The sequence below is a fragment of the Paramisgurnus dabryanus genome, chromosome 14 (assembly GCF_030506205.2).
Source record: "Paramisgurnus dabryanus chromosome 14, PD_genome_1.1, whole genome shotgun sequence".
Classification (NCBI taxonomy): Eukaryota; Metazoa; Chordata; class Actinopteri; order Cypriniformes; family Cobitidae; genus Paramisgurnus; species Paramisgurnus dabryanus.
This window is the reverse complement of record NC_133350.1, coordinates 17,818,028-17,843,550: the sequence shown is the minus strand read 5'-3', so window position 1 is coordinate 17,843,550 and position 25,523 is coordinate 17,818,028. Positions and strand designations below refer to the sequence as shown.

Here is a 25,523-nt window from a genome sequence, read left to right as displayed (position 1 = left end):
GTTTTGGTTTTCCTCTTTTGAGGCAGCAATGAAGTCACATGTGAAACAAAGACGGCTGCATAAACATAATTGCGTGAGAGAGGTTGTTAACAAATAACACGGTTGTGATTGTTACTGTACCACAGAGGCTGTGCTCATTAATGATAATGCACAATATCATCCGATAGGGCAGTGGCAAAAAGTGCTCCTGGATCAACCCATATACCTTTAAGACAAACGTGGACATTCTTGGTTCTGGAGGGCCACTGTCCTGGAAAGTTTAGCTCCAACCCTAATCAAACACACCTGAAAATCCCAATCAATGGCTTCAGTATGACTTGGAAATGACATTCAGGTGTGTTTGATTAGGGTTGGAGCTAAACTTTGCAGGACAGTTGCCCTCCAGGGCCAGAAAATGCCCACCCCTGCTTTAAGATGTTACTTTGGTGCTGTAAAAAGACGACAGCTTTAACAGTCTGTCTCCCCCCAGTGGTCATCCAAAGCGTTCAATTGCATAAGCAGTGCATATTTCTGATAAACTGTGCATACTTTGTAAAGTGCATATCTGATTCATTTTTTAAGACACACTTCTTTTGTGTGTAGTAAATGGGCCATTAATTCACTTCCTGACTGAGTTGTTCCCTAATCTGTGCCTAGTACAGATCCTTAACATCCACTGTGTCAAACTCAAATACAGAGGCCTGTTTTAATTCACATCACAAGATTATGTGCCACAGACTATGGTGACATTTGCAAGGTTCACAGCAGACAGACAGACATTAATGGAGGTCTGATTTAAGAGGAAGCAAGATGTTGCTTACAAGAAATGAGTATTGCATTATGACTGAATAATCCCCACCCATGATACACATCATGTGCAGATGAAAAACAACCTAATTTCTGCATTATAGGAATGTGGCATTTAAAAAGGCACCGTATCTTCTATTAAGATGTCTGAAATGATGGTTACAGGTCTTATATTATTTAAAAAATTAATATTAATTTGATATTAGGAGGAATTTATAAGTATTCACTTAAGAGTATTATTTTGTAGTTATTATTTGTAGTCATTATTTTCTATATGCGTTTTAGTATGCGTACGGCGGTAAATGCAAATCTACTGTAAATCAATAAATAATCTATCACAGATCAACAAGGCCACAAAACCAAGTTGCCAGATTTAGAATGAGACAGCAAAACTTCCTGTGGCCATTTTACGGAAGTTTAAAGATTCTGTTTTGATGCCAAGCTGTATTGTAAGTGAAAATGTGAAACTGTGTCATTGTCAGGGTTCTGTGTTTTGTGTTGATGTTTTTTGTTTTGAAGTTGCCTTGTCATTTTGTAGTCCTTGTATCGTGGTTATTCTAGTCTTCATGTTAACCCACCCTAATTGTGTCCAGGTATTTCTTGTTATCCTTGATTAGTCCTTGTGTATATATACCCCAATGTTGTCTATTGTCCCTGGTCGGGTATTGTAGGTGTTTTGTTTTGTTTCTATTTATGTTCATAGGTTTTTTCATGGTTCTTGTTTTGGATTTCCCTCATGTTTGGATTTATTAAAGACTTTTATATTGTATACTTTAACAGACTGTCACTACAGGTCAGCAATGTCATGATGCCTTATCCATAACAGGCTCATTGTGATAATAATGTAATAAATGTGGCACAAAATAGCTACAAATATAAAGTAGGGCTGCAAGATATACTAAAATTATTGGAATACTGCAAAAGTTCATATGGGAATATACATGTCGCAATGGTATCCAATAAATGAATGATTTTAATGCTTCCACAAAGTTATGTATAATCAAAGTTTTAGGGCAGCAGAGAGATTGACAAGAAAGAGCGATGATGCTCTTAAAAAAATAACATTATGAAACATGAATCCTGATAATATAATTTTCCATTTAAAAAAATATAATATAATTTAAATGAATTTTACAAACGTAAAGCATTATCGTATTGCATAATGTATAATGACACTTCAAAAATATATATTTTTACAGCTTCAGGAATAATTTATTGCTTCATTTACCACCAATCAAAATTGCAAATCAACTGGCATCAGTCAGACAAACTAAATCATTGTTGACATGCTAGTCTGCTTAAAGTGATACTTAGTCAAATATCAAAATTACCCCATGATTTATTCACCCTCAAGCAATATGAGATACATATGTCCATCATCTTTTAGAGGAACACATTTGGAGATGTTTTAGTAAATGTCCTTGCTCTTCCAAGCTTTATAATGGTGAAAAACAGGGATCAGGGAACAACTTCTGACTTTAAACCCCCCAAAAAATGCATTCATCCTTGACAAAGGTAATCCACACGGCTCCAATGGGTTTATAAAGATCGTCTGCGGGAAATCAATGCGCTATTGTAAGAAAAATATCCAGATTTCAAACTTTATAAACTGTAATAACAAGCTTCAGATAACTGCGCCATATTGGACTCACACGATTCACGCAAGTGTTTAAGCGTGGTGAGCGTTGGTCGCCATGGGTAGTTACGCAGTGACTCTTGTAAATCGTGTAAGTCTAATTCTGAGTTCAGACTGTATGATTTTAGCCCTGATTTTGACTCGCCAACAGATTTTGAGAAATCGCCAACAAATGCCCGAAATCACAGGCAAATTGGTGCTCGTTCACGTGAGTGACAATCAAACAGTGTGAACTATCAAAGACCCGATCTGAGAGAATCACCTACAAGACACGTGTGAAATATCTGGCATGCTAGATATCTGGACCTGTCAGCGATTCAAATCATGCTGTGTGAAATGTGTTCTGACTGACAATTACATCTTTAATGACCTACAGCCAATGAGAGAGCAATATAAAAGGCAGCTGAAAGTTCGGGGAGGAGTCTCCCCAACCATTGCCTTCTTCATAATCTTTATTTATTTTCTTCTTTTTTCGCTGCAAATGAGCGCACATGCAATTTGTATGGTAAGCTTCTTGCGGGCTACCATTTTTAATAATAATCCCAGTTTTACGTGAGAACTCCGGTCTTGCACGCATGACCTTGCGTTGTTTTCTTGTCACTTCTCGTGCGCATTTGATTGGGAGACGTAGTTTGAGGAAAGGGACAAAGTTGTCGCCAATTCTTCCTATGGTAAAGTCATGCAGTGTGAATCCCCCTGTCACCAATCCATCGTAGAGCTGAAGGTCTTTGCCCGAACCCGACAGGCTTAATTTCTAACATTTTACACAGGCTTGCGCTCTGGCTTTGCACGGTAAATGAGCGGTCAAGTTCAATCTTGCTGGATGCACTATCAGTTAGCGCAGGACTCAACTGAAGCCATTTACAGTGGGTTGAATTTTCCTCAACAAAAACATGTATTTTCCAGCTCCCCTAGAGTTAAACATTTGATTCTTACCGTTGTGGAATCCATTCAGATGATCTCCGAGTTTGGCGCTAGCACTTTTAGCATAGCTTAGCACAATCCATTGAATCTGATTAGACCATTAGCACCTGCCATTGAAAGTAACCATGGGGACTATTTTCGGGCAGTGCGTAATATTACTACGCCTGCTGCAGCCATGTTACATCAGCAAAGTCCTTGATAATTATGCCAGTTTGAGAATATAATTCCTAGCCATATCTGCCAAGAAAATCGTAATTAATTGTGTTTTTGCCAAATACTTAATTTAATGTGTTAAGAAATTATAATTTTTATTGGCATGTTGGCCTTTTTATAGTGTTGCATAGGCCTATTTAGAGTGAGACGTTATGATGTTACAGATGACTTATTTTATTTCTTTGTTTCAACTTCCAAGTGGCATGTAGCCAAGTTAGTCATGAATAAATAATGTTAAAACCGGTTTAAATTAAATTAAATTCTGTAAATGGGTTCGGGCTTTTAAAAAGCTGTCAATCACAATCAAAATGTACTTTCAGGTTCGGCCGAATTCTTTCGGGCTCCGGTCATCTCGGGCCTAACTTTTAAGGCCAGACTACATCTCTAATCCATCGTGTAGTGTCAACCCAGCAGCGACTGAACGCTACCCAGATAGTCATGCACGGTGAAAAAATCTGGGACCCGACTACTTTGAAAATCATGCGGTCTAAACTTGGCATAAGATGGTGTCATTACCAGAAGCTAGTTATTACAGTTTATAAAGTTTTTAAAAAATTCTTACAATATTGCATTGATTACACGCAAAAAACCTGTATTAACCCCTTGAAGCTGTGTGGATTACTTTCTTTGAAGGATGGATGCACTTTATTAGGCTTCAAAGCCAGAAGATGTTGCCTTATCCCTGTTTTCTCCCATTATAAGCTTGGAAAAACAAGGGCATTTGCTAAATTAACTCCAAATGTGTTCGTCTAAAAGATAATGGACATGTATCTCGGATTGCTTGAGGGTGAGTACATCATTGGGTAATTCTGATATTTGGCTAGAGTGTCGCTTTAAACAAACAAAGAACTGTTAAAAGCACCATTAAAGCCACAGTGTTTACACTCTGCAGATATATGAGATTACTGAAGTCTTGCGTATATTTGTCTCCACTCATTAGGAGGTATTTTACATCAATACTAAAAACAAAGCACCTTACTGCTCTGCACTCTGTAAGATTCCCCTTTTGGTGGGATTTTGTGATTTGTTTTCTCCATAGCTTTGTTTAAAAAGTGCATAATAGGTAATAAAAGGTGAGCCAGCATGCATTTCTATTCAGACAGCGTGACCTCTACAGAGCTTTCAAACCAGCAGTGACCTTTCCTCCAAAGAGACCTTACTGGAGGGCTTTTGAAACGATCTAAGCCAACACAGTGTTACGCAGATTGTAGCAAAAACAGGATTTCAACTGCCTGTTGACATTCAACTGGCTAGACAAGCAAACCCTTGTGCGCATGTACACTGAGGCGGTTTTAATAAACTAAAAACAGACAACAATGTATTTACAGTATTATTTTGGTGCAGAGAGGGAACGGCAGACACAAGACTGTTTTTCATTGGTCGAACAGCTGCGGGGCTATAGCAATGCCCGGCTCCTGTGTAGGAGGACAAGTTCATGACCAAGGAGCTGTTGTGTTCCTGACAATAGCCTATGGAATAGACAGGCACACAAAAGATATGTCTAGGATGTGACTATACGTCTAAACCAGCATTACTTTTCTGATCACACATAGGGAACTGCGAAGTGACTCATGCGTTGTGCAATGACATAAAAAACGGCAAAAGGGGAATCCCGAAGTTGCGCTAAACTACTGTTTACGGCTAATAACGCCAATGTTGTGCTAGTGAAACAAACGAGTGGGAAAAACTAGCTCACCTGCATTCCTGATTTGTCAGCAAGAGCTTCAACAAGGAATGCCTGGAGATGTGCTGGGAGATTAGGAGCATTGGTGACAGCAGAACACAATTGTTCACAATTGTCACCGCTGCCAGATATTCCAGCACCTTCTTTGGCTCCCTCACTCAAACTGTAATGGTGGCCAGCACCATTTATTTACAGTATGGCAACTATGCCAGCCATTGGCCTATCTGGCTTGTGTGTCGAGAGAGAGATGACATGCTTGGACCCTTAGTCAGAGTTTAAAGAAAGGAACCGTGTCCATGTTTAGCTCTGAGAGATATGAAGGGTGACACATTGGGTTTGCTATGACAGACCGTACTCTGATGTTTTTGTATTTGTTGTTTTAGGACGCAGATTTTGACATCAAATGGTGACCTAAAATAATACCAAAATATCCTCGAAGGAATAGCTCACCCAACTATGGAATATTGCTCTCATATATTACTCGCTCTCATGCAATCCAAGATGTATGACTTCCTTTTCCCAGCTGAACACAATCAAATCATTTCATATTAAAATGCTGTCACGCTATCTTCTTATATGGAAGCCAACATGGTGAAGCTCCAAAGCATATAGATTTTAATGAAAGTAATCTAAATGACTCCAGTTGGCTAACATACAAAAAGTTCAGATGCAAAACCCCTTTATATGGGGCAATTCACAAGACACAATTTTTTAAGATGTCAAATAAATCTTTGGTGTCCCCAGTGAACGTATTTGAAATTCTAGTTCAAAATATCATATAGATAATTTATTATAACATGTTTGTAGGTGTGAAGAAAAATTTGCTGTTTTTGGGTGTGTCCTTTAAAATGCAAATGAGTTCATCTCTGCACTAAATGGCATTGCCGTGGTTGGATAGTGCAGATTAAGGGGCGGTATTATCCCCTTCTGACATCACAAGGGGAGCCCAATTTCAATGACCTATTTTTTACATGCTTGCAGAGAATGGTTTTACCAAAACTAAGTTACTTACTGGGTTGATCTTTTTCCAATTTTTTAGAATGATACAAGCACTGGGGACCCAATTATAGCACTTAAACATGAAAAAAGTCTGTTTAGTTTCAGTATTTTCACTTTTATGGCAATGAATATGTTATAAGTCAGTAATTAAAACAGCTTATTTTCACAGATGTCACTTTAGTCATTACACTGGTATTTAACAGATTTGACTGCATTTCACCACAAAACCCTCTAAGTGCATGCAAGCTTTTTTTGGGAAAAACCTCCACTTCTCAAAAGTCCACTTCTTTGGACATGACAGTAAACAGTTGCAAAATCACTAAAGATGCAATTAGAAACATGATAGCGAATGATGAATGTCAGAATGTAAAAAAGAAGAAACTGAAAACCACATTAGGGGGTGCTGTCATTCATGTGGCTGCCACATTTGTGTTGTATTTAGGCCCAAGTAGGCTACCCACAAGTCTGAGGCTGTTTCTCAGAACACAATTGTTCACAATTTTCAACACTGCCAGATATTCCAACTGCTTCTTTGGCTCCCTCACTTACGGTTGCATTTGTAGGCTGCATAGTACATCATATAGACGTCTTATTTCAGAATATTACGATTGAGTATTATTCTAAGTTAATCGTAAATTTTGGAATATGCATATGACTTGCGAATGTAATGCAACTTAAACCAGGCTTTATGACATATGTATCCTGCATACAGTATGCAACATCTGGAGGCTGCAGCATACTGAATGAGAAACTGCCTGAATGTGATCTACAGTTGTTTTGCGTGATGTTCATCAAATTAATCTTCTGTGTACTTAGAGGACTATGATAAAAAAGTCAAGGTAAAGTTTAGCGGATTCTGCCAACAAAACTGTATTTATGTATTTGATGAACATATAATATGTGCAGAGAGCATTTGGTTAATATCAATATCTCATTTTTGACAGAGGTGCTGTTTAGCAGGATTTGCATCTGAGCTCTTCATAAGTGAAACAATACATTTATTTTTAGCAAAGTTGTATGTAAAGCAAACCTGTAAGTGCACTTAAAGGGATAATTCATCCAAAAATGAAAATTCTGTCATAATTTACTCAAACCTGTATAAATTTCTTTGTTCTGATGAACACAAAGGAAGATTATTGAGGAATGTTTGTAATCAAACTGTTCGTGTGCCCCATTCACTTCCATAGTAGGAAAAAATAATACAATGAAAGTGAATGGGGCTCACGAATGGTTTGATTACGAACATTCCTCAAAGTATCTTCCTTCGTGTTCATCAAAAAAAAAATATATATATACAGGTTTGCAGTGGCGAACCGTGGGTACTTCAGCTGGGCCTTCAAAATATGCAATGAAGTGCAAATGCCTCTCCATTCATAATACTAAGCTATTCGTATTTCGTTAAATCATACAGTGAACGTGTAAAAATTCTGAGCACGCAAAGTTAAATAACAGAATGGGCATTGTCTGCCTTTAAATGCAGTTTTAAAGTTTAAAATTACTTTAATCTAACTGATAAACACAAATACAGATTCTGCTGCTCTGTAATGACAGGGGCTCTGTAAATTTGCATTTAACAAGCTTAAATTATGTTCTTTAATTTATTTTTTGGAAATATATTTTTAGCTGTAGGATGCCTTGTTAGTCTTTTTCATAAGGGGAAATATAGCACCCTGCGTTCTCAGTGCACCTCCTTGTGGCTTATAACTGTTGTTATAAGATATCCAGGGCTCGCAAAATCGCTAGCCCGAGCCCCGAGGTCCCGGGGCTATTGCGAATTCTTGTCGGGCTACCAAAATGTATCTCCGCCCTGCCCATCGGGTATAGCGAGGAAAAAAATATTTGAATGTTTTCGCATTCTCTCAGATTTAGTTAGGAAATTATATTGTATGTAATTCGGCGTCGTCTGTCAGTCATTACTATCCTCACGTAACAAGTGAAACTGTCAGGAAGTAAAAGTATAATTAAACCCATTATTTTTCTCGTGTTCGCGTCATATGCACAGTCTCATCTGCACGCGCTTCTCCCAGCTGTGCTCTTCATGAGTACGCGCTTAAGTAATTTCGTTTTTACCTCAGCCCTATCAAGCTAGCCACAACGTCAATCACGTTTTCCGCCATTTGCCTCAACCACTCTCACCGCAGAGATTTGGGCCATTAGACTGAATTAATATTAACGTCTATGATCTTCGTCTTTGGTGTTTTACGGCAGCTCGCATCCAGTTTGTTGCATGCTTAGGACTTCATGAAGGCTTACAATGTTTTGTTTTTCACCCGCCCACTTGAAATCAAAACGTGATTGGTCAATTTGCCCGTCACTCTCCACATCAAAACACATAGCTTGGCCTTCCCTGGGATTCATGAAGTCCTAACCAATGAATGACCCAGATAACCGGGCCTTAATAGAGACAGACGATTCTGATTGGATTAGATGTTTTCATGACATGAACCTGACAGTAAGCTTAACGTTAGAACATAGATGAGAGAAAATATATTACATGTATTGTATTAAATTGAATTAAATAGAAATTTAAAAATGTAAAAACATATTTTTATTGAATACTATATTATTTATTATTTATTTATAAAAATCTTTTTATTAATTTTTTAAGGCCTTCTCTGAAGGCGTAGAAGGCCCTGAAGGTTCCCCACTGCAGGTTTGTAACAACATGTATATTACGACAGAATTTTTTTTATTTTTGGTTGAACTATCCCTTCAATTCAATTTTGGCAACAGGTCGATAACTTCCAATCCCACTGATATAGAATTTATAGAAAGTTCATATTTAAATGAACAAATCTTTAAAAATGTAATTGTATTCCTGTTAATAATATCAACATAATTAAACAAAATAAATCTGTGCCAACAGGGCTCCAGACTGCCACCAAATTTGAGAGTGTGCCACTGAATTTTACATCCAGTCGCACATGTGTGACCAGTAAATTTGACCTTTTTTGTGATGTGACACTGAATTTGAAACAGCACATTGTGCTTTCTGCATCTATCATTAAAGTATTTATTAGTAATACAGTGGAAATTAGTAGAAATGTGAATATTTGGTAAGCATATTGATTTACAGTGTGTGCCCCAAAATTTTCTGGTTGTGCCCCTAAAATTTTCAGTTGGGAGCCACAGTGCTCCTAGTGAAAAAAGTAAGTCTGGAGCCCTGCCCAATGTTTTCCCGCTGTCACAGAGTCAAGGGGGACTAATGTACCTGCAGCTTTTAGAAAGTGGTCCTGTCTAGATGAAATTGTTCTCCACAGGGTTCAGGTACAAGATCAGTTGCACCTGGCCCTGGGCCTCTGCAACAAAAACCATTCTGGACAGTTTGACCTTCACGTCCCCAGCACACCGAGTACACACCACCTCTGTGTTTCCATGCTCTTCATGTACTGTACACATTAATCATGTTTGACTTGTATCTGTCTTTTAAAGAGTGTTGCCACTGAAGGCGCTCTATCTTCACTCCCTGCTAATGTATACAGTGCAGAGGAGACTGAAACAGGATATTGCATTATCTGTATACATTAGAACAGGACTGCCTGGTTCTGTTTTAACACACATCAGCCTGTAGGCATGAATTTGGCAACCACGCTATGTAATTGACATCACAACTTTACATTACATAATAAGGTGTTGTTTCAAAACTGTTAGAGGATTATATAGGACTCCAGATGTTTACCTGCCCTGCTAACCTGTATTTGGCCTGCCACAAATATGATTAATTACTATTTGTAACAACATACATATTCTCACACATTTGTTTTTGTGTTTTACCACGGGTCTGTTGAATGCTGTATTCTGATTGGCTGAGAAATGTTCAGTGGGTATGCATTAATAACCGCACACCTAACTTGTCAAATGTCTTAAAAATAGGCACCAGAGCAATGGTTGTGGTAACCGTGGTATAAGAGGAATAATTGACTCCAGTCCTTTGAATTATTTGAAAATAATGCACACCCGCGGTGCAAGGGGTGTGCATTTTTTTCTTATAATTCAATGGCCCGTCGTCAATTATTCCTTACTTATATTATACATTTTCCTTTAGTTTGTTTTACTTGTTTAAGCTCTAATGTATCTCCACCAAGGCACCAATAAACATGTCGGAAAACACTACATCCAATATGAAACATTACTATGACTAATTATTATTCTAATGTTTCCGACTACCACAAATCTTTTGCGCAATCTCCATTACTTATGCAAGCAACACTTGCATGGTGGCAAATTAAATTAGCACAATTCGACAACAACATGTAATACATCTGAACGTTTTAGTTTGCAAGGCATAAGCACACATACAGTACATAATAAACTAATGTGAGATATACAGCACTATTGACAACACAGCATACCTCTTATATTGAGCCTTGAGTCTACTGTTAAAGGTTAAAGGCTTCAAAACCATGGCCGTGGGTCCTGTCTGCAGTATCACCTGGATACAGAGCAGAGGACTGCATCTGTCCACCCTTCCTTTGGCTTTCTTAGTCAGTAAAACCTCATTCATTGTCAAAAACAGCTGTTGCATTACATGGTCCATTGCTTTCTCTCTTACCACGCTCCATCAGCTTTAAGTATCGCCTAAGAGCAGCATCGTGAAAACAACCAGAGAGGAACCAAATTTGGTTTCATATTCATAGGAAGGGGCTGCATCTACACTCTCAAAGGTAGAAAAGCTGTCATTGGGGATGTACCCTTTAAAAAAAACATCTTTGTTACCAAACAGTGCATATTAATACCTCAAATATATACATATGTGGACTTAAAATGTATGTATTAGGATTGTAAAGGGTACCACCCTAGCAGCGTCCATACCATTTATACTGAGAGTGTAGGCCTCTAGCATATGATGATTTGCTGTAAAATCTGCCTCAAAAAAACCTAAGTCATCCTTAAATTGATTTAGTAAATGACCTGAGTGATTTTTAATAATGTTACAAAGCTTCAGTTCATTGTATTTGACTCTATCAAAAATTGGAGGAATTCGATTGTTGTGTACTTATTGTTGCATTAAGTACCTCAAATAAAAGCTAATTAATTCAGCCATAAAGAAGGGGTCATATCTAGAATTAACCCAAGTGTAGTTTATGTTCAACTAAAATACTGATATGGCAGCCGACTCAATGACATTGGAATGGAAATGAACCCAAGGCAAGCCAACTTGAATACCAATGCGCAGCAACAAATGCGGTTTTTGTTGAGTGTTTATGCGAGAGGTGAGCGTTCTGGAGTCACCTTTTATCAGACGCGTGTCCTCCTCTGCATTTATCTGATGCAAATCACTCAGTTGTATCAAAACAAACAGGCAACTGTCGCCCTGTGTCCTGACTTTGGCTGGATTACTGTACACACATTGGTCAAACACTTTGCCACGTGTGACCAACAAAATTGTGGTGCCACACCCGCGACAGTACAGTGAATTTATCTCCCAGCATCAGTGATGACGGATAAACCCATTCTGCAGAATATCTGATGTGAACTGCAGGTGAACTTGATTTTCTGGCATGTCAGAGATTTTTTTCCTTCGGATGATTCAGCAGAAGTATATAAACATAACCACAAAGTTTCATAGACTTGGCATCACTCTATCTTGAAAAATCATCCAGATTTTTTTTTTTTTATGAATTTGTCTTTACCTTCTACTATGTTACATGTTTTTTTTCCCTTTGTGTTTATGGGTATCAGAAGGGAAAGACAATAAACAATCAAAGGGTTAACTTTATACTATCAGTTTTCACTGAGCCAAAAAAACTCTCTGAATTGTTTATTTACGCGCTCAACTAAACCTGAATACAGGATTGCACTGTAGCCACATGTACAGTATGTACTGAATTTCTTTGGCGGGCTATCCAATGCTTAAGATAACTACAGGACAAACACACTTTCAAGAATTCACCTGTTACTCACAAAATTGAAAATGACACTATGCTAAAGTATGATGCCACAATGAATGATATGTCCATTATTTCCCATATACTACAGAACTTAAAAAAAATTGACTAAAACATTACAGTGTGATGCGCTTCCTGATATGGATCATACACAAGTCCACTTCAACCAGTATATCTCTGTATAGATCAGTGTCGAGATTACTTTAAATTTTTTAAAATAATTCAAAATTAAGCATTAAAATAAGCAAAACAAGATATTTCTTGGTGTTATTTGTACAATAACTATACATCTTTCGAAATATAACAAGCTTAAGAGTATTTTATTGAGGAGAAAGTGTCTACAAATATTGTCATGGCCCATGGGGGGCGGCCTCAAAGTCAAAAGGGTTGAGATTTACTGGTATAAACAGTTACATTGTGTATATACAATTACACTAGAGAGTTGTCAGTCTCTGTTAGAATAGGAAGTGTATCCACGGGCCTGGCTTTCGCCGTCTAAAAATAACTTGCGCGCTATATTTGTACATTATGTGTAAATAGTTCGTACTTTATAGGGGTCAGATTGGCAAGGGTTTGGGCAGCTCTTAGCTTTCCAGCAAAATGCACATTACATAAGACAGACGCAGTTTTAACATACAGACATATTAGGGAGTTTACGTATATCGGGTATCACTAATAAAGCAAATGGCTGTGAGCCAGGGACATGAAGTTACTGCGACAACTACTATAAACGCTTGTATATGTTGTACATGCAATACATATAACACTAAGTCGTAAATAGCATTATATATAGCATTATATTAAACAACAGAATGCAAACAATGTAACGCCAAACATAACTCCGCATGTTAATTTTATTCAGCTTCATCAACTTTGAGTCACTTTAATGGAGAGGCAAAATAACCACCAGTTGCGCTTCTTCATTTTGTTAACATGAGAAAACACGTACTACATATAGGCTAAGTTTCGCAATGCAATAACCTGTACATTAATGCAGAGACAGACTTTTTTTAGGTATAAGAGTTGAGCGCAATGGGTTGTATCACTTAACTTACCCGCTGAAGGTCAGACAAGTACAAAGTTGGAACCTAGTTTTTTTGGAAATTAGCGTCTCGGTGCTGTCGTGCAGTATTAAAATCAAACTGGTATCAGTTCCTTGTCGCTTGGTGGAGAAGCGAAACTGCCAGAGTCCCTGTACAACTTGGGGATATTGTCAGTAAGAGCTCACTCACTCCCCGCTGTGTGAGATTGCGATGTGTTTTGTCAGTGCGCTGCGTATGATGTGACAGCGCTCCAGTCCCAGTCACCTGCGTGCACTTGTGACAGTAGCCTCCACCAATCACAGCGCTTGCCATGGATTATGGGAAATGTATTTTTCGTTCCTGAATGCTGATGTTAGTGCGTTGAACTGGAAAAATCGCTGTCTACAGAAAAACTCTTACATGAGTTGTTTAAATGCGACCGGTTATTATAGTTAACTTCTTCAATTATCTAAAACTATTAAAAACTTGTCTGTTAATTAAAATTAAATTAAATATAGACTTTGAAGTACACGATAAGCTTGAAGTAAAAGAAACTTAAAAAATGTTGCCTTAACAATACCTGTAATAAGTTTGAGCTGATCGATCAAGGCACTATTAACTGAAGCAAAATAAAAACATAGCCTAAAATGTATTTTTATTTCAGTTTTAGTGTATCTAAATAGCAATATTGGTGTGAATAAAACAAAAAAGGTATGAGCAAAGTAACTAAAAATAAACAAAATTAACACGAAAACTTAAAAAAAGCTCGTTCAAAATATTAGTAAACAACTCTCGTATGACGTCAATGTATCGCGAGAACGATCCGAGAGCTGTGCTCTATTTAGTGAATAAATAATATAGGAACTTTTATTTCGGTAGTATATACTCATCTAAAAAGAATGCTGTAGTATATCTTAGCCTAATAAAAAAAGTTACTAAAATATTACAACAATTTACTAATCGAGTTACTAAATTATTATATATAAGTTATTAGGCTACCCATAAAGTTAAAATGTAGTAATTGCAAAAAGTATACTACAATTTATTAATGTAAATGTTATTTTTCATGTGGTTTTGTATTCGGCCACTGGGTGTCAGTATTTAACTTATTTTCAAAACAAAACAGAAGCACAGAACACATTAAGGTGTTTTTTTTTAATCGAGCAATATCAGCGCCTTGTGATTCAACTTTACAATCTAAAAAGCAGATTTTAAATGAAAAGGAACTTAATTTACTTCAAAGACTTCTGGATTTGACTGTAAAAGCAAGAAAATTCAAACTCTGGACCATTTGTTATTCTTTAAGACACTTTAATATCTACAATATGCAGAAAACTGCTCAATATTGTTTGCAGGTGACCCAAACACTTAACTTGGCAAGCATGCACAGTTTCAAAGCTGAAGTCAGAAAAAGGCCCAAACAAAGCCCTGATTGCATACATTGTTCACGCTTCGCCTCCTACATCTAACACCAAGCTAAAAGCTATTCTGATTGATTTACGTCACTTCGGAGCAGGCCACTGCATTTCCAAGTGAATTGAAAGTAATTTTCTAATAAGCTTAAAAAAATGACAGATCCAAGTGCTTTCTGATTTACACATTTGCAGACAGCTGGAATGAGTTTAGCATAAAGATTATGAATGAATTAAGCATGCCCTTTAATGCAGATCTAACAACAGTCTTAAAACACTAACAGTGCCAATGGCATAGCAAGACTGATCTTAAATCAGCTTTAATTAAAGCAAGGGGAAAGCACTTTAGACCTTAAAATAGATGCCATATTTTATTTGGTACACTAAATTTCTTTTTGCCACAAAATCTGAAGGACAAAAATCCACAAATGCATCACAAGTGGGTCGGTAGTTCTGCCAATAAAACACATTTTACCACAAGCTTCAATTGGACCAAAAACTGTGAAAAACATAGGTTGTGACAATCTGACATTATCGTAAATATCGAACAGACCTTTACAAAAATAAGGTGTCTACTTAAAGGTCTAAGCCAGTTACGGTACAAAGAAAACATTAAATCCATAAAACTAGTGTACCAAGTACAATGTGTAAAACTAAAGAAACACGGAAAAATAATTCTTCCAAGGGACAAAGCTGTCTTGGAACATTCTGGGATAAAACAAGTAATCTACAAAGGTTTTGTGATGGATTGGAGCTGTTTAGTCTAATTATATAAAGACATAGGGTACTGAGGATGCCACCAGTCCATGAGGCGCACACTGTGGACGGGGTCTAGCACTACCTGCACCCCCTGCTCACCCCTCAGCTTCTTCCCACGAATGACTGGTGAATCCTGGAACTCCAGGCGTACTCTGTGATGCCTCATGTCTGTACTCACATTAATAGTGAACTGAAAAACACAAATATGAATGACCAATTACTTGAACTGACAAATAGCCCAAAACAATGCAAAAGATCTGTTTGGTCCATACAGTTAGGCATATCAGATATGACATTTTTTTCATTACATTACAATGCTGATGTTTCTCTAAGGCTGTAGTTGATTAAAAAAGCAAGATCAGGATCAGATGTAAAAACTGACATGTTATGTGAATGTTAAACTAACATCACTCACCAAGGTTAATGTCATGCCCATAACAACAGACGTGAAAATGAAATTTAGTGTGGTGACTCGCAACAGATAACAGTCAGAGTCTGGATTAGTGTGAACGTCTTTATACTGCCTGGGCAGCGGAAGACCTGGGTCACATCCATTTTTGGTTCTAGTTGGCTAAAAAAAATTAAAAGATAATGAAATGAAAATAACTGAACAATTAAATCATTTAATATTCTGGATTTATAATGCAACAGTTAGCATACCAGCTTGACAAATTTGAAGTTAAATTCCCACATTGGCTCCGATCTACTTCCAGGGACTTTGTTGACCCAAAACAACAAACACTATAAAAGGCAAGAAAAGCATCTTTATATAAAATACTCAAGAAAAAAATGTCACATATGAAAAAATATTGCTACACACCTTGGAATTCAGCAGTGTTGTAGGTGTGGATTCTGGGAAAGGAGGGTTTTTGGACACCCGCAAGCTAAACGGTTCATATAGGTGAAAAAGCGAACATATCACACGGGCGCGAAGACAATGCATCTTTGCCATAGAATCAGGCTGAAGTCGATCAGGGAGGTCTGCATCAATATTATAGTGCCTTGGAAAGGGTACAAATATATACATATAAATAAACATGATTAGAACTCTATGGGGTGGTTTCCCATACAGGGCATATCTAAGTCCCAGGCTAAAATGCATGTTTTAGCTGCCTTAATTTATAAACACATGTACTGACTTGTAAGGTTTGTTTGTGAAAACTCCTTAAATGACCTAATATGCCTAAGGCCTAGTTCTGAATTAATCTAAACCATCCGGAAAACCGCCCCATGTTTCAAAGATATGATTATGAGATTGGGAAATCAAAAACCATCCATTGCCAAGTAAGTTTAACACTATTTTGGCCCAGGGCCTACCTTTTGTAAAGTCGTGTCCAAAATGCAGCTGTGCACGTGGCGGTCCAAGCATTCTTGCAGATTAGAGCAAATCTGCAAACATCCTCTGGCCGAATGTATGTGGCAAGCACAAGCCAAATATCAATAGGATATTCTCCTCCATCTGTGCTCTCACTATCTTCTAAAAATAGACATGTGACAGGATATATTCACATACTTTATACACTACAAAACTTACATAAAGCAAAGAACCTAATGCCTTTGCCGTTTAAAGTTAGGCCCAAATTACCTTTACGCCTTTTGTTTTTCTTTTTGCGGGTCCCTTTGACTTCATCCCCTTCTTCTGAGTCCAGTTCATCACTGCTGCCAGGGGCTCCATTACTCACACCACCAGCAGAGGACAGCACCTCCTGCACAGGACCCTGGGATGCCTCGAGACCACAAAGTAATTTCACTGAAACAGACAAAAAGTTCACATGCTAAAACGCTAGTTGTTTCATGTTATTATAGACATGAATTTAGTATACTCAACCTACTGGATGTGGATTCCAAGTAGGTTGTCTAGGAAAAAGCACCAAGAAAATGTTGTAAACCAGGAGAGATCAGTCCTGCCCGTGTGTATTTACTATTCTGCAGAATTCAAGTTCAGCCCTAAATTAAACACACCTGATCCAGCTAATCAATGTTTTTGCGGTCACTTGTAAATTACAGGCAGGTGTCTTAGTAAATATATCAGCAGGTAGCTAGATTTGTATAAGAAGGACTGAGCACCTGTCTAATGCAGAGTTCAAAAAATGGGAAGACAGATGTAAAAATCAGGAGAGATAACATTATTTGTAAGCCTATGAAGCCCATTAGAGCAGATTTATGGATGTCTACTAAACGTCTACTAAACGCTAATAGGTGTCTGTTCTGATATGGCATATTTACATATTCCAAAACATGCAATACAAATGATAAAGTTTAAATAAAGTTGGTCGTAGCCATATTTATGACGTCACATGACGCTTCTTGGAGGGTGGGGCTGATCGACCACTCCCCACTTCACAAGCCGTAAAAGGAAGCACTCTAAAATCAAACGTTTCATGCTTTATATTTCTGGTTTTACCTTCTTTTTCAATTGCATTAACAACAGCCTTTTTAACTCTTCCCGACTTCACGATGGCAGGGTCGGCGTTGGCATAGTCAGCCACAGTTACTGCAAGACAAGATTAGCATTTGTTAGAACTAACCCGAGAGTCATAACGTTACAACTTGTAAGTTTAAATTATGAACGCAAGGTTGAATGGTAGTGCTTTTGAAAAACGCAGATAAAGCTAAATGTCAAAAAACCTGTCGCATTACTTTAAGTGTAATACTTTGCTTCACCAATCATGAAAAATTGGTCTGCTAGTGCTAGTATTACCTGACTCCGAGCAAACATCATCGGCTTTAAATTTCAGCCGTTTTCGGTTCCCTTTCTTGGGCATGACGACAGCGGGGGTCTGTGGACGTTTATCGAGGTTGTGTGCCCTGCCATCTTCCCAGCAGAGATAACGAAGAAACGATAAAAATAAGAGTGAAATTACAGAATGCTCCTCCGGGATCTTCAGCCATTATGGAACTGACGCTCAAGGTCACGTACATTCTCGCGAGACTTCAGCAGGCGTATACTGATCACCCAAATAAAACAACATACGAATAAGATAAAAAGGTTTTGATCTTTTACTTTTTAAATGCAGAATAAAATAAAAGAACATGAACATTGATAATCTCAAATACGATACAACATAATAATCTAATAATTGTATTATTTGTGAACTAAACATAGATTTACATATAATTGAAAAACACTATTTAAATAGTAATTCGTTAAACTTTCGTGAAATAATAAAAAACGGGCATTTCTATTGTTACTGTGTATAAACGGATCAAATTACACATGTGAGAGGACCAAATTTGCGTTTCAAAAATGACAAGCCATGACGTCATCTCAACAGTATTTTTAAGCGCCTTGAAGGAGTGGCCTTAATATTTTCCTTTTAGGCCATTTTAGATAGATAGGAAATTTTCTGTATACTTGTAAAGAAGGCTATAAAACTGTATAGTATTACATTAAACGTAAATGTTCTGTTTATGTAAATTACAGTATTCTATTTCATTATACAGTGCATCAAATTATTTACACTACTGAGTTATTTAAGAATTATTGTAATATTATTGTAATAATAATATTAAAAATATGACTATTTTATTGGTTTTATTATTCATGTCACTTTATATTTTATACGAATTTAGTCGTTTTTATATAAATGTTTGCCGCACGAGGGCGCTGCGCTTGACACCATTTCACAAACTGCCCGTCTCGTGCATGACACTCATGTACTGTAGTCGCGTGGTGCTGATGTGAGGAACTCTGCCGAATTTACGCTGTTTGCGCGAGCTTTCTCGATACGCGCCGGGTGGATATGATATTCGCCGAGGACGCGGGAGACTTTTAACTGTAAGGACAAACAAACCGCTCGTGCTTTCGTCTTTAAAATATGAGCTAATGTTTATGGAGATAGTGGAATGGCTGTGTTGTGAGCGGTGGCTGGAATGAGCTCGTAAAGGGAGGAGCGCTTCGCCCGGCTCGCCGTACAGGGAGATGATGATGGTGATAATGATGGCAGAGGGATCCGGAGGATGCGGCAGACGCGCGTTTCACCGTTTTCTGAAAGGTTAATGGCAACTGGTGGATGTTAAAGCCAAGGACCCGGGTTGCTTCAGTAAGCTGACATCGATTTCGCTGGAAATATGCGAGTGGTGAACACCGTGATGGATTTGTAGCGAAATGCTTTGAGTTTGAAGTGAAACTAGCTGAATGGTGCCAGAAAGGCCGACAGTCATGGATCAGATAGGTCAAGGTGTGTGAATAATGTAGATGGGGCGAGGGCTACAATGAGTAAAATTAAAGGATGCATATGCATTTCAGAGATGGACACGCAGGGACGGTTTAATGTGTTTTAAGTGGCACTAAATATTAATAATGGACCTCAGACTTGAATCAGGAATTTGAAAAATTCACAAAATTCATCAAAGGTGTTTTTTTTGACGTAGACATCACATTGTAAAAGCCAGCAATATGATGTGCGAAGTGATGCCAACCATAAATGAAGGGGACTCGGTGAGTTCTCAGAGAGGATCTCAGAACGGCACGGATGCCGAGTCTAATTTTGAACAGTTGATGGTAAATATGTTAGATGAGAGAGATAAGCTGCTGGAGTCGTTACGAGAGACACAAGAGACCCTCATCCAGTCACAGACCAAACTGCAGGATATTTTGCACGAGAGAGATGTGCTACAGCGACAGCTCAACTCCGCCCTGCCGCAGGTAAATCACAGGCACACCTGTCACACCGGAAGTACTGAAATCGTTTATTTCGAGCCCACTATGTGTTAGAATAACCAATAATTTCTTGTTTTGACACATTTCTTATTGAAACATGTAGCTGAGCCGGCCTATATAGAGCCTGTACGCTTAAATTTACCTGATGTTTGTGAACCTTGAGAATAGCTAGCCTAATTGCTTTTGCTAGGCGTACCAGACGTTCTCCTAAACATTTGGTAACACTTTACAATCAGTGTGGTTGTATTAGTTAGCATTAGTAAATAAATGCATGCATTAACTAAAATGAGCAAACAATGAACAATATAGTTTTTTTCAGCATTTATTAATTCTTGTTAATATTAATGTAAATAGTCGTGTGATTTTAAAAAAACGTATTCGTAAATGCTGAAATTAAAATGTATTTTAATAGAACTAAGATTAATAAAATGCTGTAGAAGTATTGTTGTTCATTGATAGTTCATGTTAGTTAATGCATGAACTAATTGTTAACAAATACAACTCTATTTAAACCAACATTTTATTGGACAAAATTTGTATGCCATTTAATATTTTAAGCCTTTTCCCAAAATGAAGACAGTATGTTTTAAATGTGTAAGTTAGATTATGACCTTCTGATTTAATGTCAACTTTTGGATCACCAGCATAGTGATAGCATTAGGCTACTTTAATCTACAAATGTGGACCGAAAACTAAACAGTGTTGTTTTTTTGAGCTGTTCTTGTCCTATTCATTTTAGCCAAGGAGATATAAAAGTCTAAAAGTTAAAGAATTTGTTGACTCAAAAAGGAGGCTAAAAGGTGGCAATTATTATGTCTTTGAAACTCATGACTTTGGTTTGGTAAATTCATTACAATGGCAGTAGGACTCACTTTAATTCCTTTAAAGCACACAGAATGTCAACAGAAAGTTTATGTGGCTGGCTGATTGTTTTCAAGATATCGCTGGCTGCCATGAAACTAATCGAAATTCACAATTGAGATATACATTAAAGGATCTCCTGTTGTCATGGGTAAATAATGAAAGTTTTAATTTATGGGTAAACTATGCTTGAAGTTGACCACACACACATTGGCATATGTGGTTTATGTTTTATACTGTACAAACTGTATATTTTATTCCCCCTTACCTACCCCAGACCCTAACCCCAATGTCACAAAAACCTGTTGGCTGTCTTTAATCTATAAAAAATTACCATTTAGTATATTTTTAGCTGTTTAGTTTATGGGGACACTTCCTGTTTATAGCATAGTAAACATGTCATTATACACTATTTATGTCCGCATAAACCACATATGCCCCCCCCCCACACACACATAATAGCCTCTCGAGACTCATATTTATGTGAATATATAAAAGCACACAAACTTTCTTTTTAAAATAAGGACAATTGCAATTTCCATATTTTATGGCAACAATGAAAGTAAGTAAGTAATACTTTTTTTTGCAGATTATATGTTTTCTTGATAATCATCAATTGCTTTTTTTAACGTGAGAGTCTAGACTTAAAATTAAGAATTTCTGAAATGTACAATAATTCTGACCCTTTCAAAACACAACTTTTATCTGGTGTCCTTTGTAGTGACACCAGGACTTTGTTTTTATGTTTGTTCTACTTCTTGTAATAGGCAGTTCTATGAAAGATGCTGAGAAGTTAAAAAAAAAAAAATTTGTAGCGTTTTACAATAAAGTTGTATTTGTTAACATTATAAAATGCATTAACTAACATGTACCAACAATGAGCATTTTAGTTTATCAGCATTTATTAATCTTTGTTAATGTTAGCTAATGTTAATACAATTGTTCATGTTAGTTCATTGTGCATAAACTAATGTTAACAAATACAACCGTATTGTAAAGTGTTACCAAATAATTAAAAGAAAGCCACACCCATATGAGAGAATTGAGAAATATGGTGCAATCCATCCATTTGCCTTAAATGCTGGACATTCCAAAATGTTTCTAAATACTGAATTCCCGGAGACGGATTAAGAGCAACATGTTCCTATGCGTCACCAAGAAGTCTACATTAAATATCATCATGGATCAAATATCTAATTTAAAACTCATAACCTTTTAATTGCACTTTGTGAAGAAAATAAAATTGTAAAAAAAAAATTAATGTGAAAATGATATCAAATGGCAAAAACGCTGAATCAAGGTGGATGTAATTCTGAACATGAAAGCCCCTGTTGTCCACTAGAGTGGAAAGTCATCAAATATCCAACTGGAGCTACGCCAAAATATAGGAATGAGACTTATGTCACGAATGTAAAATTTACACTGTAACTTTCTATAAGCAAATTATGTCTGGTCTTTGCATGCTCTAAAACACTGATTGTAATGATAGTATATGGTATAAAATGAACCTCTGATTAAGTGATTGAACTTTTCCCCTCGTTTTAAAAGGCAATCTGAGTAGTTCATTCAGCATTGTTTTCTTTATGTAATTTTTTCTAAAAGACAAGCTTGGTTAGCTCTAGTGTCTCTTCCTCTGGATCACATTCCTTGTTTGGTCACTTGCCAAGGACACAAGTATTATTTATCGATTCAGCTGAGTATCCCCCATCTCCCTCTCTTTAATTTAGTCTTCCATGCAAGTGATGCAAAAGCAGCTTACTTTCCAGTTTACGTCACCCAGCATATCCAGACAGTTAAGAGGTGGGATAATATGAAGCTTGAACAGCCTGCCTGTGGGTCATTTTAACACACTATTGTATTATTAATAACCTTTTTTAAAAAAAGGTGCCTGAACCCCTAATGGTATGGATTTTAAAAATGGAACCGGGATTATGTTTTTCAATTGAGAAATTCCTCAATGTTCGTTTTAGGTGCTTGCATGTCTAGGGCATGTCTGATGCTTTGGAGCCTGTGAGGCTGTTTCTAAGAGGCCAATTAGTCAATTTTACAACCAAGGTCACATTTAAACCCTGTGGTTCAGCTTATTGCTTGTTTGGCACTGTGAAATCAGTTTGGATTAAGTGGCCATATGTAAAATAATAGCTTAAATTTAATTTGCATGCAAAACAATTGTGGCAGTTGATAAGGTGTCAGTACAGTCCCTTTATCTAACTTACAAATTGGTTAATTATGCTGCATTATGGTTTTATGCAATGCTGTAAGTTTACTAGAGTGTTTCACCACCTTTCGTTTTATCAGTAGTTTATGAAGATAATTACACATTGTCATAACTGATTGCTTTTGTTCTGTTGGTCCGTAATTGCTGTTATTGGTAGGCCTCTGGTTTTGTTGCAGGAAAACATTTTGACTGTTCATAATGCTCTTGATTCTGTGATAACAAGTTGGTTTGCAAATAAACTACAGTATGGCAGTTCAAGTATGCTTGTACTGCAGTCATAATAATAGTCAACTACGTGTTTTGTTGACATTATATCTCTTTATTTTCGCATCTTTTCTCTATTACGCTAGATTTAGAGTTCCTTTTATGCATTACAAAGAATAAAGCTACGTACACATCAAACGCGTAGCATTGCTCGCTCTAGATTACTCGCGGGATTTAAAGGAACAGTATGTAAGAAATTTATATCAATTAATCATAAAATGGCCCGGATATGTTACTAGACATTAAGAAATCATTTTCATTTAAAATACTTATATCACTGACAACAGAGGTCCGGCCAGGAAATTGTCATTTAAAAAGTGGAGTTGCAGCCCTCAACTGATGTTTATGTTGTCATGTTGTGTATTGGCCACCAGTTGTGTGATTGCGGTACCAGTTTTAGCCACAAGCTTTTTGATTGCAGTACCAGTTTTGGCCACAATCCTACATACTGTTCCTTTAACTTTGTGTCATGCAAATTTTCGCTTGAGTTGAATATTTTCAACTTGCGTGAAGGTGAGCTTGAGGCTAATAGCAATAGCAATCTCTGATCGCGTCTTATCGCATCTTTGCATTGACTTTGTATGTAATCTACCCGTGCAAATCGCTGAACTCGTGTTTGTGTGTATGCCCCATTACACATCAAAACTGATGGGTTATCGGTTAGGGCTGTGACGATAAATTGTCCCATTAAAAAGACCTGTCTAAAATCGATTCTGAATCGCAAGGCTGCGATTCTGTGTTTTATGCGCAGCTTATGCGTGTTCTACGGCGTTTTGGTCAGTAAGAAGTCCTTATCAATCTAAAATCATTATGAGTCTGAGGTGTTTATTAGGTGCATTTAAAAAAACAACACTCGTTAAACAGAATCATTTAAAATATTCTTTATTATCATGAAAATACCTGAAACAATTCAAAGAACGGCCATATAAATATTGTTATAGACATTTCCTGGATAGCGTTTGTAATGGTACTTCTTCTGTGGCACAATTGAAGTTTCTGAATGAGAGCGCCCTCTGGCTTTTGGATGTGCCAGGAATTTACCATAATTCATTAAAATTACTCACAATTTTATTTGAGAAAACCCACATTTGCACAATTATCATTACAGTTTTAATCACATAAAAAAGATAGACGACATGTTTCCATAGACTTCCATTGTAGAAAAATGAAACCAAAATCTGTAAAAAATGGCTCCGGTGACATCATTTGGAGCTAGACTCTGTGTGGTAATGATTGTGAAGTGGAGCCGCTGTATCAAGGTCCCGCCCATATTCCCCTTTGACTCAATCACAAATCACATCGTCACACCCTTTTTTAATAGCATCTTAAATCTAACCAAAAACAAACTTATTAGAAATGCGAACACTCAAACTAAATAACAGAACCCATCTTTTGGATAAATTTATTTGGAGTGTAATTTGGCTTTTAAGTTTGGCGATTATTACCTATACTGCAGCCAGCCACTGGGGCGCGATTAAAATGTATGTGCTTCACTTTTCAGAAAGTGTGTGGCATGTCTGGTTTGAATCAGTCTGACGAAATCTCCACTAAATGATCTCGATTCAGTACCTGCTTTGAGAGGTTTAATAATGTCTGATTCACTCACTAAACCACAAGTCATTACCTTCTGTCATGTCTGGCTCTAAATGAAGAAGGAAGTACTTGAGGTTTATGAAACTTTAATTAGAATCATTATTGATTGGATGTTAATGACAATGTGTAGTTGTACATAGAAATTCATTCTCGAGTTCGATTCTTAGCATTGTGTAGAAAACAAATAAATTGTTAATTTTTCCCCTTCCCTTAATTCTCATACCGTTTGAACCCTCAATGAATTTCTTTGTTCTTCTGAACCCAGTATTTTTTTTAAGTGTTGCCTCATTCAGTGCACATTCTTTGTGTCTTAACTGTTGTTGAGGCGGGTTTTGGATGTTTACTTTTAAATAATGTGTAACAACTGAAAAGACAATGATCCACTCAGTACACCAAAGTATTTAGATGCCGCTAAAATGCCAGACGGACACCAACACCAGCTTTTCTTCAGCTAAGCGCTTTGGTTGCTATGATACTTCTGTTTTGTTTGTCATTGTACGATGCGCCGGTTGATGGTTTGGTATTTGTCCCACCCCTTTTCCACTGTGATTGGACGGCTGAGTAAAAAGTGACATTGACGAGCTCAGCGTTTCATCCAAAG

At 37.1% G+C, this 25,523-nt stretch overlaps 3 protein-coding genes across 16 annotated transcripts in view; 1 reads left to right on the top strand and 2 right to left on the bottom strand.

Annotated features, from left to right (window-relative positions):
* tfeb (transcription factor EB) overlaps positions 1-13,394 on the bottom strand; it is a 43,761-nt gene extending 30,367 nt beyond the window's left edge. For both annotated transcript variants that reach the window (XM_065241412.1, XM_065241414.1), the window contains exon 1: positions 13,186-13,394. The gene's annotated coding sequence lies outside the window, so the exon portion shown is untranslated. The remainder of the gene's footprint in view (positions 1-13,185) is intronic.
* A 1,522-nt stretch (positions 13,395-14,916) lies between these two features.
* tmem183a (transmembrane protein 183A) lies at positions 14,917-18,233 on the bottom strand. Of its 2 annotated transcripts, XM_065241410.1 has the most exons (8): positions 18,025-18,233; positions 17,728-17,817; positions 16,909-17,073; positions 16,641-16,800; positions 16,144-16,324; positions 15,984-16,064; positions 15,739-15,894; positions 14,917-15,513 (listed from the first exon to the last, which is right to left on the bottom strand). In XM_065241410.1, exons 1-8 carry the CDS (start codon positions 18,086-18,088, stop codon positions 15,328-15,330), a joined length of 1,083 nt encoding a protein of 360 aa, XP_065097482.1. In that variant the 5' UTR covers positions 18,089-18,233; the 3' UTR covers positions 14,917-15,327. The 2 variants fall into 2 exon arrangements, with proteins under 2 accessions (XP_065097482.1, XP_065097483.1); XM_065241411.1 differs by lacking the exons at positions 17,728-17,817; positions 18,025-18,233 and adding an exon at positions 17,156-17,238.
* Positions 18,234-18,954: 721 nt separating this feature from the next.
* ppfia4 (PTPRF interacting protein alpha 4) overlaps positions 18,955-25,523 on the top strand; it is a 100,129-nt gene continuing 93,560 nt past the window's right edge. For all 12 annotated transcript variants that reach the window (XM_065241403.2, XM_065241400.2, XM_065241398.2 and 9 more), the window contains exon 1: positions 18,955-19,971. In XM_065241403.2, the coding sequence (XP_065097475.1) occupies positions 19,723-19,971 (249 nt within the window). In that variant the 5' untranslated portion in view covers positions 18,955-19,722. The remainder of the gene's footprint in view (positions 19,972-25,523) is intronic.

Bases quoted from the DNA above. Each gene is read 5' to 3' on its own strand.
- tmem183a (XM_065241410.1), bottom strand. From the start codon at position 18,088: ATGCCCAAGAAAGGGAACCGAAAACGGCTGAAATTTAAAGCCGATGAT. The intron at 17,818-18,024 runs GTAATACTAGCA...CTTGTCTTGCAG, and splicing joins TGATGTTTGCTCGGAGTCAG to TAACTGTGGCTGACTATGCC. The intron at 16,801-16,908 runs GTAATTTGGGCC...GTCTATTTTTAG, and splicing joins GAAAAACAAAAGGCGTAAAG to AAGATAGTGAGAGCACAGAT.